Genomic DNA, 14,580 nt, shown 5'->3' with positions numbered 1-14,580 from the left:
AATTTTTTCTTCATGTTGCTTCTGGTTGTTTTGTAAATCCCTTAGGTTTGCACTCTCTTGTCCTTCAACCAGTGAAAACATTTTCAATTATTTCCCCTGTTTAAGGCCATCACGATTTTAAACACCTCCATCCAGTCTCCTCTCAACTTTGTCTGTTCTGAAGAGAACACCTGCAGTTTCTTCACACATGTAACTTCGCTGTGGGCGGCACGGTGTCACAGTGGTTAGCACTGCTGTCTCACAGCGCCTGAGACCCGGGTTCAATTCCCAACTCAGGCGACTGACTGCATGGAGTTTGCACGTTCTCCCCGTGTCTGCGTGGGTTTCCTCCGGGTGCTCCGGTTTCCTCCCACAGTCCAAAGATGTGTGGGTCAGGTGAATTGGCCATGCTAAATTGCCCGTAGTGTTAGGTAAGAGGTAAATGTAGGGGTATGGGTGGGTTGCGCTTCGGAGGGTCGGTGTGGACTTGTTGGGCCGAAGGGCCTGTTTCCACACTGTAAGTCTAATCTAATCTAATCTAATCTAATCTAATCTAACAGCTGCTTTCCAAGCAAACCTGGTATCAGTCTGCCCTTGGTGAAAGGGAAGGAGCATATAGACAAAATTGTGAGGCAGCCTGAGTCATGCGGTGGAACAAATAGATTTAGGGCAGTCTGAGTGAACTGCTATAAAAGTAAAAGGTGGGCACAGTCTAAGAGAGCAGCTGATACTAATGAACCCTAGAAGGGTATCAACAGTAGAAGTAAATTCGGAATCATTTTATACAACATGCAGTGAATTCTGTAACATAACTAAAGGCAGTGGTAATTTATGGACAACAAGATCCCATAAATTGCACTAAATTGATTTTTTAAAAAAATAATTCAAGAGATTTGGGCGATGCTGGCTGGGTGGTATTTTATTGTTCATCCCTACTTGCCTTTGAGGAGGTGGCAGTTTTTCCTTGAAGTATTGCAGACCATCGAGTGTAAGAATGACCACAGTGCTCTTATAGAGGGAGTTGCAGAGTTTTGACCCAGCGATACCGAAGGAAAGGTGATACGTTTTCAAGTCTGGATAGTGGTCTACTTGGAGAGGAACTTGCAAGTGGTAATGTTCCCATGACTCTGCTGCATGCCCTTCCAAATGGTGAACTAAATGTTTGTGGATGTGTTGCTAATCAAGTGGGCTGCTTTGTCCTGGATGATGTGCAGCTTCTTTGTGTTGCTGGAGGCTGCACCATCCAGGCAAGAAAGGAGTATTCCAAAGCACTCCTGACTTGTGCCTTTCAGATGGTGGGCAAGTTTGGAGTGAGTATGTTGCTGCAGGATTCCTAGCCTCTGATCTGCTTTTGGTAGCTACTCTTTATATGGCTAGTCCAGTTCATTTTATAGTCAATGGTAACCTCAGGATATTGATAATGGAGGAGTCAATGATGGTAATGTCATTGAATGTCAAAAGTTAGTTTCTGTCATGTTGCAGATAATCATTGCCTGGCACTTGTATGACTCAAATGATTCTAAGACTGGAAATCATCCATTTGGATATGGATTGCTTCAGTACTTGATACATGCAATCATCAGTGGACTTTCCATTTCTGGAGAGAAGGTCATTGCTGAAGCACCTGAAGATGGTTAGGCCTAGGACACTACTTTGAGGAACTCCTGCAGAGATGTCCTGGAGCTAAGATGACTCACTCCCAACCACCACAACCATCTTCCTATGTACCAAGTATGACTGAAAACAATGAAGAGTTTCCCCCCTCATTCCCTTTGACTCCAGTTTTGCTAGAGGACCTTGATGCCACATTCGGTCAAATGTGGCCTTAATGTCAAGACCAGTCCCTCTCACCTCACCTCTGGAATTAAGCATTTTTGTCAATGTTTGAACCAAGGTTCTAATGAGGTCAGGAGCTGAGTGGCACTAGTAGAACTCAAACTGAGCATTGATGAGTAAGTTATTGCTCAGTAAGTCTTACTCGATAGCAGTATTGATGACATATTTCATCACTTTACTGATGATCAAGAGTATATTGACAGGGTGATAATTGGTTGGGACAATTGGCAACTCCTACAGAGATGTCCTGGAGCTGAGATAAATGATCTTGAACAACTATAACCATCTTTCTCTGTGCCAGATCTGACCCCAACCAGCATAGAGTTTGTCCCCTGATTCAGATTGATTCAAATTTTGCTTGGGCCCCTTGATGCTGCAGTCAGTCAAGTGTGACCTTGATGCCATGATAAACTCCCCTCTGGAGATCAGCTCTTTTGTCCATGAAGTGAACCCAGGCAAGTATGCGAGAGGTAGTACCACTGTGATATCAGTAATGCTGCATTGGTAGCTGCTATGAAGTGACAGATATTGATAGCACATAAAACATTTAATGGAAAATCTTGGTTTGGAACTGTCTGCATGACAGTCTTGTGCAGTGGCAACCTTACTACGCTGATTCACACTCAGAATAATGTGAAGCATTGAGTAGACACTGGCAGATACCCTGGAAGAGACCATGATCATTTATCCTCTTGTACCTGGAATAATGTTCTCTTGAATCATCCACCTCTGCTGTCCAGGCTGCATTTGTCAGTTGGGTTGGCTTCATGTAGCCATCCACATAGAAGAGAGTTTCCCTTCTCCTGGATAGCCTTCAGGAGGCATTGTTAAAATGTGTTGTTGTTTTTTGGACTGATCTCTAACATCTCCGGTTTAGGGTGGTGGTGATGAATAGAGGTTGAGTGATGCTCCTGCAATGCAGAAAGTGAGGTGCTACAGGTGCCTTCTAAGTATAGTACCTGGATGTTGGAGACTAGAAAGTCCCTGCCCAAAACACTTGGCCAATTACCACATACAAATATAAAGAGCTGAGAACACAAAACGTGCAGGAAAACCCGTCATGTCCTTGTGTGGAATTCCTTCCCATTTTTACACATACCTCAACACAATCTCAAAGAAAAGTTCCACTGACAGTATCCCCAAAGGATGGCAATTTGAGAGCTCAAACTCCCTAAGTATCAGAATTGCTAACCTAGATTATGTAATTAATTCCTGGAATCAGATTTAACCCCACAACCTTTTATGCAGAGAGGTGAATATTATAAACCAAGCTAATCCTCATTGTTTAGTCTTACCTGAAATGTATGACCAGAAAATACCAGAAAAGGACTGTTTGAACTGTGGAATTGTACCCTACTGTCTATCAGAAGAGGAGGGGACAAAAAGATTTTTTTAAAAACATATGTTATTTTGTCATGGTTGCTGTTTGTTAAATCTAGTGGGATCGGAAGAGACTGTTGTAACGATCTGGATTGGGACTTTGTCATCTCTGCGATTTGCCGACTCAAAGTCTTTTCTGTCCTGAGACTGATCAGTAACAATGCAAAGTCTAGCTGCTTTTTATAGCAACAGATGCTTTTTCCATTTATAGTGAAGGCTTCATTGTCAGGCCTGGAATGTATGGAGAAATGATACCGTGGCATGCCTGAGACAGCTGACCAGAGATAAAAGATCTCTGTTCCAGGCATCGTGTGCCCATTCTCTACTCAACCTCTGTTCCTTCCCCTTGTGGTCTTCCATCTCTGACTGACACTCAAACATGGCACCCAAGAAACCTGACCCTAAAAAAGAGGAACCAAAGAAGGAGATGAAGCCTGTGGAGCCAGAGGTTCCCAAAGAGCCAGAGTTTGACCCCAAGAAAGTAACTGTGAGTACACCTCCACCTTCGACATGACATGTCTTGGGACTGACAAGGGAAAGTTACAACAAAGAATGAAAAATTTAAGCATGTTTAACATCTGAAATTAATGATAATGAAACTTTCAGGGAGAGGTTTTTTTCGTTTGGGTGATATGCTTTATTGCAAAGGTTGGAAGGGGCCAGGTTACAAGATTAGGATAAGGTTGGCGTGGTGGATTGGTAGTAGGAGAACTTACTGAGGAGTGGTAGCGGTAATGTTTAGTGGGTAATATAGTAGGGCAGCTACGGTATTGAACTAACTGGAACTGAATATAAGAAATTGGATAACTTGTAATAGTAAGATGGACTTTTGATCTTCTCGTTTAATATTTCCTTTGCTGTGAATTTAGACCTGAAAAACATATCATTAGGTCTGTCAGAATGTTGTGACCTAGCAGGGAGGGGAACCATGTGACAGAGAGCTCCAGTTACGGGTTTTAACAACAGCAGTGATGAAATAGTGGCAGAACTTTGCAGGGTTGGAAATACTATGTGGTTTTCTATTACTATAGTGTAATGTGAGTTCTCAGGGCACTCCATTACTTCTTCTATCAGGCAGCACAACTGTGAGTTACATAAGGACTTATCAGCAAAGAATAGATATTCACGTTGGCTAGACTCCCTATAATATCTAAGTTGTTGTAGCAATTTGTACATCAAACCTAGGACGAACTGATTTGTTTGATGCTATGTGCTAATTTTAAAGGAACATTCCAAAACTACACATGCTAATGTGGTGGCAGCATTAGCCACAAACAAAGTCTTAAAAGTAAAGTCTGTCTTGAACAAATCATGAGAAATTTGAATGCTAAAGCAGTACTAAATAACTATTCGTGCCCCTTGCTCTTCCTGTTAGTTACTTTGGAATGTTTTATTACAAGGTTTAATCAAAAGTGTGGCAAGGCCTATAGCATTTGATGGGTTGATGCCAGGGGATCTTTATTCAGAATCTAACTTGTACTATATCTGACCTGACAATATTTGCTAGAGCAGTATGGAGAAAGCTTATCCTGTTACCAACACTTCCAGTTATGTTTTAGGAGAGTTTAGTGCTGCCATGAATCAGATATGTTCATATGCTTCTGTTTGTGAAATGTAACAGCTAGACCCTGGTGAGCTTCCGCAAGTGACAATGGTTTCAGATGGGGTACTGCAAAGCTGTCTGGTGAGGAGGGAGGAACTGGCTCCCTTTCTTTATTCAACAAACCCTTTCATTGGTCAGAACACAGTGAAGTTATTAGTTATTAAATGTGAGATGAAATAATAATGCAACACATATAGCCCAGATTTGAAATTAGAATTGAATACAAAGAAAAGACAGAAGTTGAAAAGAAATGGATCATTCTCTGAGTCATTCATGAAGAGTAGTTAGTGAACACTGACTGTTACAGTGGATGTTACTGCTAGCCTTGATGTTATGGTTAAACTTTGCAGGTTGATTGAAATTCCTTTGTCCTGGTTTCTCTCATCAGTGGTTGACTGACAGCAGTCAGACTGAGAGAGTCCTTTTTCATACTGTTATTTTCTCATTTTCATTTTCCATTCTGTTTTCCCTTTATCTGACTTGCTAGCTCGCTGGTTACGAGCACTCAAAGTAAGTGACAAACTTCCCTTTCTTTACCTGCATTGTAGGTATGTTAACTGGCTATTCTCAAAGCAGTGATCTTCACAGTGTACTAGGATATGAAGCTGCTAACACATAGAGACCAGAGTCGAAACTCACTGTGTATTCTTGAAAGAGAAATTTGTGTCCTGCTGTCCTTTTCAATCATGATATTTACTGTCCGAGATATGCAGAGGGCATTACAGTTCAGTTTACAGTAGGTTTTGTTTCCTATATAAACTCCATCCCTTTGAAGTTTTCTTGACATTTCAGGGCTCCTCTCTTTCCAAACAGCATCTGAATTTCCATCTGCAGTCATTTTGGCTGTATTAATTCTCTTTCAAAAAGCACACTTTTAAATTAAAGTTCATTGTATCCTTAAGTAATCCAGCGTCATAATCCATGGCCTTGGCAGAAGCAGAAAATCGACTTAAAACCTACTTTGAACTAACCAACAGATTTAGTTTTATTTTACTCTTTAACTGAAACAGCTAATTAATTCATCACCAATTTAACTTCTCTCCAATTATAAACAACAGCTTGCACATATACAGTACCCTTAATACAGTAAAATGTGCTAAGGCACTTTATTTGACCATTATCAAGTAAGATTTGGCATCAAACTGCATAAGTAGACATTGGGTGAGGTGACCAAATAAAAGGCCAAAAGCTGGACATTGAGGATGATGTCAAAGGAGGACAAAGGGAAAGAGACATGAGGGAGTTTCCAAAACTTGTTGTGCTGGTAGTGGGGGTAGATGAAACAATTCACATATTAGTAACAAATTCAGATACATAGCTGGTGAGATCGGAAGGATTTTGAAGTCTTTATTAAGATTGAATTGAGAACCTTATGTTGAAAGATATTGCATTTTTTAAAAAGCACTTTATAGCAAATTCATCAGATTTTCAAGATTTGTCATATATATTCAAATGTCTCAGCCAACCTGTGTACAGCAAGATCCCAAAAAGTTTATTTGATATCCCGTATTGATCACTCTTTGTATGAGATAGTTTTTTCTGAAATTATACGTAAGATTGTTTCACAACTTTGAGTTGCATCCTCCTGACCTACTTTCACGATCTACTTTAAAGTGATTATGTGAATAATCACCTTTTCCATTCCCTGAAATATCTTGTCTACCTCTATATAATGACCTCCTTTCTGAATTGAGAATGGGAACATGATTAGGCCATTTAACCCACTCAATGAGATAAATTGCGACCTGTATTACTCCTTAGGGCTGATTCTTCTGCTTTTTTTTTCATGAAGTGCCAGTTTTGAAAATTTTTTGGAGGGTTTGTTTTCAGAAGGTCTAGCAGGTTTCTTGCTATATCTCACCAACATCATCTCATTAACTACCCAACCCTCTTGTCCAATTATCGCCCTGTCTTATCAAATGTCATTCCAGGAACAAGGTTTGTGAAGGTTTGTAGCTCAGGTTGAGGTTTAGGGTGTAGGTTTGCTCGCTGAGCTATAGGTTTGATATCCAGACGTTTTATTACCTGGCTAGGTAACACCATCAGTGGCAACCTCCAAGTGAAGCGAAGCTGTTGTATCCTGCTTTCTATTTATATGTTTGTCCTGGATGGAACCCCAGGAACCCCATCCAGGACAAACATATTAATAGAAAGCAGGAGACAACAGCTTCGTTTCACTTGGAGGTCACCACTGATGGTGTTACCTAGCCAGGTAATGAAACGTCTGGGTATCAAACCTACAGCTCAGCGAGCAAACCTACATCCTATTCCAGGAACAATTCACCAATCTTGGAATTGACTAGCATTCCTGGCTTCAGTGACACTTTTAAAAGGTCATTGTGTACCTGGACAAACACTGCCAGTTTGGAAGTGCCCTGCACAGTTCCTGACATTTGCCCTGAACGTGGCAAATAATGATTTGGTGCCCTGCTTTGCCGGCCAGGATCTGGAAGTCCTGCTGGCCTGGCTCATGCACACGCAGCAGGTCCTCTTCCCACAGGGCGGGTAGTGGAGGCCATGGCACCTGAGTGTGCCAACCCGGGCTAAGGTTACTACTCAGGTCAGTGCAATCTCAATCATCTGGATAAATGCCCAGCACTGTAGGAAGAAAATTCAATGAAAAACCTCCCACTGCCCCCCCTCCTCCAAAACCCTGCCGCAGCAAGTGCCACCATCTTCTCTCCAACATCTCACACTCACTCATTCTCTCTCTCTCTCTCTGTGTGCTCCAATACCCACCTCCCGTCAAAGGCTTAAGCTCTACCATTCTCATCATTGCCTGCAACATCTTCCCTCCCTCTCTATGACCCATCTCAACACACTGACAGCAGTGACCTCCGAGCAGCCTACTCACTCACTCAGGACACCTCTACATTGCTGTGCCACCCACTTTCATCTTCTTTAATACCTTCCTCTCTAATTCCATGAGGGAAACAGACTGCCATACCGCAGAAAGAGTTAAGATGCTGGTGGGTTGCTTTGGGTCCTCATGCCCTCTATCTGAAAGGGATCTTGGCTCTGATTGCCCCCAACTGGCTGACTGACCATGACCAAGCCCCTGGGCTGGTTTCGGAAGCTGCCCTTGGTTTACCCCCTGAGTAAAGGCTTGACTTGACTGAGGACCACAAACAACAATGACAAGCTTCTTGGATTAGTACCTAACTAAATGGCAAGGCAAGACAGCAATACTATGAGCGTGGCACCTTTGGTGGAGGTGACAGAGAAGAAAAAAAGATAAGGCAAGGCAGAGATGCTGTGAGCATCCAGGTGGGCTCAGAGTGAGCGAGCATTTTGACAGCAAGTGAATACTTGAGACAAATCCTTGCAGGACAAAACAAAAATCTCTCCATCCTTTCCTCATAACTCAGAAACCTGACAGAGAGTAGGGCATTGGGAGAAGTGGGTTTGCTGCTGGAGCAGGGAAGATTGTGAAAGAGCAAAGAAAGCAGTCAACCTTACAAATTCATCTCTTTAAGAACTTGAGAAATAGAAGCAGGTATAGGCAATTCTGTCCTTTGAACTTGCTCTCCCAGTCAATAAGATTATAGCTGATCTTTTTCGAGAACTCTACTTTCCTACCCTATTCCCATCTTTCTTGATCCTCTTTGCATTCAAAAATCAATCTATAGCTTCTCTGTTTCTTGTTGACCCACTGCCCAAGAAGTTAGTGTTGAGGGCCACAAGAAGGAAGACATTATGGGGAAAAAGATTACAAGGTAAATTAGGCAGAGGGGAGGATGGCACACAGGTGTATGTATTGAAACCCAGAAAACAATTCAAAAGCTAAGAAGTTCTTTTCAGTTGACAATTGGGAGATGCTGAAGCCATGCCTTAACGTACAGTCTTCTCATCTCCCTGCCTCACTGCTTGTAGATATAAAAGTTTGAATTCACTTAAGAACTGATTCAACAATGGCTCCTTCCCTGTTGCTATCAGACTTTTGCATGGACCTCTCAAACATTAATTCTGATCTCCCCCTCTCTGCATTTTCTCTGTGTCTGTAACTCTGTATCCTGCCCTCTGTTCTGCTACCCTGTTGCACTTTGTATGATACAATCTAATGGTACAACATGTAAAACAACACTTTTCGCTGTATCTTGGTACATGTGACAACAACAGATCAATCAATCAGTCAATCCAAATCAAGCAGCCATGAATTCGAGCCTTATTTAAGATTGGAACATGTGAGCTTGATTAACACTTGAGTGCAATTCCAAAGGACTGCTGAACTGTCGAAGAGGTGCTGCGATCAGCTGCTAAACCAAGGCATTGGTATGTCTTACGTGGCTCAGTATCAAATGTTATTTGGATGGTTTATTACATTACAGGCATTAAATTAACATAGTTGTTGTTATGAGTCCAAGACAAAGAATACCATTGTGGTTTTTCTGATGTTTCTCATTTTTATAAAAGGTTGACTTTTGGAGAAATTTCTACCTGACACGTATATTTTCTTTCCATTCCAGCTTGAATTCACTGCTGATCAGATTGAAGGTAAGGATGTAAACAATATCAAGCCCGTAAGACCATAAGACATAGAAGCAGAAATTAGGCCATTCAGTCCATCGAGTCTGCTATCCCATTCAATCATGGCTGATGTGTTTCTCAACCCCATTTCCTGTCTTGTCCTATAACTCTTGATTACCATACTGTTTAAAAATCTGTCAATCTCAGCCTTGAATATATGTAACCACTTAACAGCCCTCTGCAGTAAAGAATCCCAGAGATTCACTGTCATCTAAAAGAGGAAATTCCTCCATGTCTCTGTCTGAAATAGTGACCCTTTACTCTGAGATTATGCCCCCTATCCTTGACTCTCCTATTAGGGGATATAACCTCGCAGTTTCTCAGCCCCCTGAGAATCTAATAAACTACAATAGGGTCTCCTCTTACTCTTTGAAACTTCAATGAGTACAGGCAAATCTACTCAACCTCATCTCTTCAGAAAAATCTCTCTGTACTGGGATCATCTAATGAATATTCTATAGACTACCTCCAATGCCAGCATACCTTTCCTTAGACAAGGAGACCAAAGTATTCTATTTTAGTGAGTTTAATTAGTACCTTGCCTAGGTTTAGCAAGTTGACCCTGTTTTCAGACTCTATTCTATTTGTAGATAAGTGCTTGATGACTGGTACAGTCACAATGGGCTGAAGGGCCCCTTACCATTCTGTAAAATTCGATCACAATGACTCTATGACTAATTTTACCTTCCCCCAACGTTGACAAGGAACTGACTTTGAACCATTGGCATTTTGCATCAACATGGCTAAAATGAGTATCTCGGAGGTGAACAGGAAATCAGAAGGTTTCACAAAATGTTTTCACGTGGCATTTCTTCCCATTCTTTTTCTTTCAGATTTCAAGGAGGCATTCACCCTGTTTGACAGGACACCCAATTCAGAGATGAAGATCACTTATGGCCAGTGCGGTGATGTTATGCGCGCTCTAGGTCAGAACCCAACCAATGCAGAAGTTATGAAGGTCTTAGGAAGACCCAAACAAGACGGTAAGTGAGTGAAAGGAAGAGCATAGATAGACACAGAAAAGCAAAATAACCCTGTTTGGTAAAAGAACAATCATTGTTCTTTTTGAGGAGGGTGAGAATGATTACATTAAGCTCAAATTTGACTAAATATGGCACTAAAGTGTTCATTCAAAATTGAATTCAATGGGAATTGAGGGGAGGTGAGGAACAGTTACTCCTTTCATTACTAGTTACACCACGGCTGTAATTTGTAATATGTAACTGCTGCAGTCCATATGACAAGAGATTCCCACAGTATTGATCATAGTCCTGTTCATTAAAAATGTATTAATCACACATAAAGTTAGAACATTCTCTGCTGGAATGGATTCTATAATGATATGAGCATTTATACATCCTCCAACCTCAGTTAAATGCCAATGTTTTAGCTTGAGCTGCCACTTAACAATCAACAATGGACAATATATCATTTAGACAACTGGCTAGGTTTAGAATGGACTAGATGTGGAGTGGCTGGTGTTGCATTGGGGTGGACAAAGTTAAAAATTACACAACACCACGTTATAGTCCAACAGGTTTATTTGGAAGTACAAGCTTTCGCAGCGCTGCTCCTTCATCAGGTAGCTAGTGGGGCAGGATCAGAGGACACAGAATTTATAGTAAAACATCAAAGTGTCACGCAACTAATGCGATGTATTGATCAAACCCAGATTGCTGTTAAGTCTTTAATCACTTAGAATGAGGTTGCAGGTTTTAATTCATTAATATGTAAATCCCAGAACTTCTTTCAAGGCACAGTCTTGAGATAACTTAAGATTTTATAAAAAACAGACATCTCGCTCAGAAAATGTATTAAAGATGTGAGGTTAGTGTTTATCTGTACCCTAACCTTGAATCAGACTGGTTTTATTTCCAAAGTAGGAATTGATAAGATGCCACATGGACTGACTGCCTACAGATTGTGTGCTTTTTGAACAAAATGGAAGGTATTTGCAAATACAGATTCATCCCATAGACTTACATGTGTGTGCGCATGTGAGGGAGAGAGAGTGAGAGTGTGTCTGTGTGTGGGAGAGAGGGAGAGAATGTGTAAATGTGTCTGTGAGAATGTGTGTGCTTGACAGAGTGCATGCGAATGTGACAGAGTATATGCCTGTGAGAGGGCAGGCGCGTGAGTGTGAGTGTAGCTGTGTCTGAGAGTGCGTGTATGAGACAAGGTCTGTGTGAGTGTGATCATGTGTAAGCGTGTGTGAATGTTTGCTTGTGTGTGTGAAGTTTATAGTGTAGTGGGGTCACCTGTAGCGTGACATGAACCCAAGATCCTGGTTGAGGCCATCCTCATGGGTACTGAACTTGGCTATCAGCCTCTGCTCAGTGACTCTGCGTTGTTGCATCGCATCAGTTGTACAACAGTTCAATTTTTTACAATAAATTCTGTCGTATGATCCTGCCCCACTAGCTACCTGATGAAGGAGCAGCACTTCAAGAGCTAGTACTTCCAAATAAACCTGTTGGAATATAACCTGATGTTGTCTGATTTTTAACTAGAATGGACCGTTAAAGCAGCATTAGAGGGCTGTATGTGAAGTAGTCTGAATCTTAATGAAGTAAGGATTACCATTTAATGTTGAGTGTTTCAGCTACTCAATGACTAATTCAACCTCAAAACTAGCCAGGAGATTGTTAGCTAACTGTACATCTGTGGAGGAAAACATCAGTTGTGTCTGATGCTGTTCAATAAGAGCTTAGATTTGCTGAATAAGCAGCGATATAGAATCCAGTTAGGAGGCAAAAAGTTATTCAGCATCATTAGGAATGTCTCAATGTGGGCTGAAAATCAAGATTTGGAATGGCCCTGAGTTTAAGGGAAGATAGAATGAAAGCAGAGGTATCTGTCCGTGGGAAACCCAGAAATATGGAGAAATATTAGATATCCTGTCAGCTTCATTGGGAGGATCTGATTAGAATATTTTAGATTGAGTTATTGATCTTGAAGTAAAAGGAACTAGCCGAGGGCCATTTGGAATGGTTTGTGACAACCAAGAAGATTGAGGATTGTGGAGACTGAAGGGGTGAGTCCTCAAAACGTGACAGAGAGGCAGGAAGGAGCGATCATAGTGTTTTTGTAAGAAATCACAATAAAGAAAAGATCATAGAGGGTTTCAGGGTTGATTGGGAAAGCGATCATGAGGATATAGCATAGAGGAAGATGTAGCCAGGCGGAATTGATCCAAACAGGCAGATCAGGAAAAGGGAAGAGGCCAAAGGGGCAAGTTAACAGGAAGTGTTTTGGAAGGAGACTGCTTTTAAATACAGGGAGGAGAGATCAGGAATGGATTGATTGCATCGATAGATAAATCTCTGGAAGGGTGCTTCCAGGAGGTGATTGTGTTGGAAAGATCGTAGGAATATAGGGCTTACAAGTAGAAGTAGGCCATTCAGCCTTTCAAGCCTGCGCCATCATTCATAAGGTGGTAGTTATGGTTCCAGTTGTACTTTCCTGTTTTTCCTTATAACCCTTGATTCCCTTGATAGTCAGAAATGTATTTAATTAAATCTTAAGTAAGTTGAATGACCCAGCTTCCACTGCTCATTGGGGAAGTGAATTGTACATATTAACAATCCTCAGAGATAAGAAAATCTCAATTCCATTTTTAAAATGAGACATCTTATTCTTTTTTTTAATAGATATTTTTAGTGAAAATTTAACATTTTTATAAGTTTACAAAATTAAAAAAACCCAAGTATAAACATTGATATACAATTAAATCTTAAATAAATAATAACCAAAATTTAAGAAAAGAAAAATACCGAGAAAAAAAAACTGTACTAACTACTAATCTAACCTACAACTAACCAGAGTGTATAATTAAGTCTCTTACATTATTTAAATAAGAGAAAGAGAAAAAAAAACAACGGATAACACAGAAATTGGGTAGTGAGATATCTGCTCAGAATGTATGAACATCAAATGTAACAAAACCCGTATTCGTGCGGGATTCCTCTCCCAAGTGGCCCCGGACCAGCCAGGTTCGCCATCTCTATTAAGTAAAAGCCCTTGTTAGGATGGCCGAAATATCTGTATTTATATAATTCAAGAAGGGCTGCCATATTTTATGGAATAATTCGCCTTTTGGTGCACCATATTTGTAAGAGAGTCAAGGGGAATATATTCCATAATTAATCTGTGCCAATTTGAAAGTCCAAGGGGGCCCTCAGCCACCCAGTTCACCAAAATATTTTTCCTTGCACAGAAAAAGAGAATAGAAAGTAATCTCTTCCCGTGCATATCCAGAGAGGGTAAGTTCGAAAAGCCCAAAAGGAGAGATACAGGGTCCACTCTAATTTCCGTTCCTAAGATTTCTGTCAGGGTACTTGCTTCTTTAGTCCAAAATCTACGGATCTTATGACAGGTCCATAGGCAATGTACAAGAGTGCCCACCTCTATTTTACATTTGGGACACATTGGAGATGCTCCTGCCTTAAATTTTGCTATTCGGTGCTATATGGGCCCTATGAAGTATCTTCAGCTGAATAGCTTGAGTTCTGTTGCAGATGGTGATTCTTCTGGCATTTTCCCAAATATCATTCCACGTTTCCATAGAGATTTCCAGTCCCAAATCCTGATCCCATGTTTTAAGCAGATTGTCCATATCTCCTCATACTTCATCATGTAGTAAATGATAAATAGTACTGTCAGAAGATATCCCCATTGGCCGTAGCACTCTACATTTTCTATTTGATTTATAAAGACTATCTAGTAACGTAGTCTTCTTCTGTATGTAATCTCAAATTTGGAAATATCGAAAGAGGTCTCCATTAGGTAATCCGAATTTTTGACGCAGCTGTTCAAAAGACATCAGGACCCCTTCTTTAAATAGATCCCCTAAACAAGAGATACTCCTGGATCTCCAGAGTTTGAAAGTGGCATCTGTAAACCCCAATTGAAATCCCCATGCTCCCACTATCGGAGCATGGGGGATGCTTATGTGGGTTGTCCTCACTTTGCCACATTATATTCCAAGCTTTAATTGTGTTTAGTGTTATAGGGTTTTTACAGTGATCTGTGATGATTTTCCTCTTGTCTGAAAATAAAAGGTTAATAAGTGGGCATTTTACTTGAGAAGCCTCTATGTCCAGCCAGATTGATTGTGGGTCAGACAAGACCCAATCAGCTATGTAACTTAATAGGGAACTTAACTGATATTTCCTAAAATCTGGGAAGTCCAATCCTCCCCTCACCTGTGGAAGCTGTAGCTTCTTCAGCTTAATGAGGGGCCGTCTATGATTCCA

At 40.9% G+C, this 14,580-nt stretch overlaps 1 protein-coding gene across 1 annotated transcript in view; it reads left to right on the top strand.

Annotated features, from left to right (window-relative positions):
• The first annotated feature begins 3,494 nt into the window (after positions 1 to 3,494).
• The window catches only part of LOC132815047 (myosin light chain 3-like), a 33,270-nt gene continuing 22,184 nt past the window's right edge, over positions 3,495 to 14,580 (top strand). Inside the window, exons 1-3 of the mRNA XM_060823721.1 lie at positions 3,495 to 3,682; positions 9,265 to 9,292; positions 10,159 to 10,308. Coding sequence (XP_060679704.1) covers positions 3,575 to 3,682; positions 9,265 to 9,292; positions 10,159 to 10,308 — 286 coding nt within the window. The 5' untranslated portion in view covers positions 3,495 to 3,574. The remainder of the gene's footprint in view (positions 3,683 to 9,264; positions 9,293 to 10,158; positions 10,309 to 14,580) is intronic.

This window comes from Hemiscyllium ocellatum, chromosome 4 (genome assembly GCF_020745735.1).
Source record: "Hemiscyllium ocellatum isolate sHemOce1 chromosome 4, sHemOce1.pat.X.cur, whole genome shotgun sequence".
Lineage (NCBI taxonomy): Eukaryota > Metazoa > Chordata > Chondrichthyes > Orectolobiformes > Hemiscylliidae > Hemiscyllium > Hemiscyllium ocellatum.
Note: the sequence above shows the minus strand (reverse complement) of the source record. Positions and strands in the feature narration are given on the sequence as shown.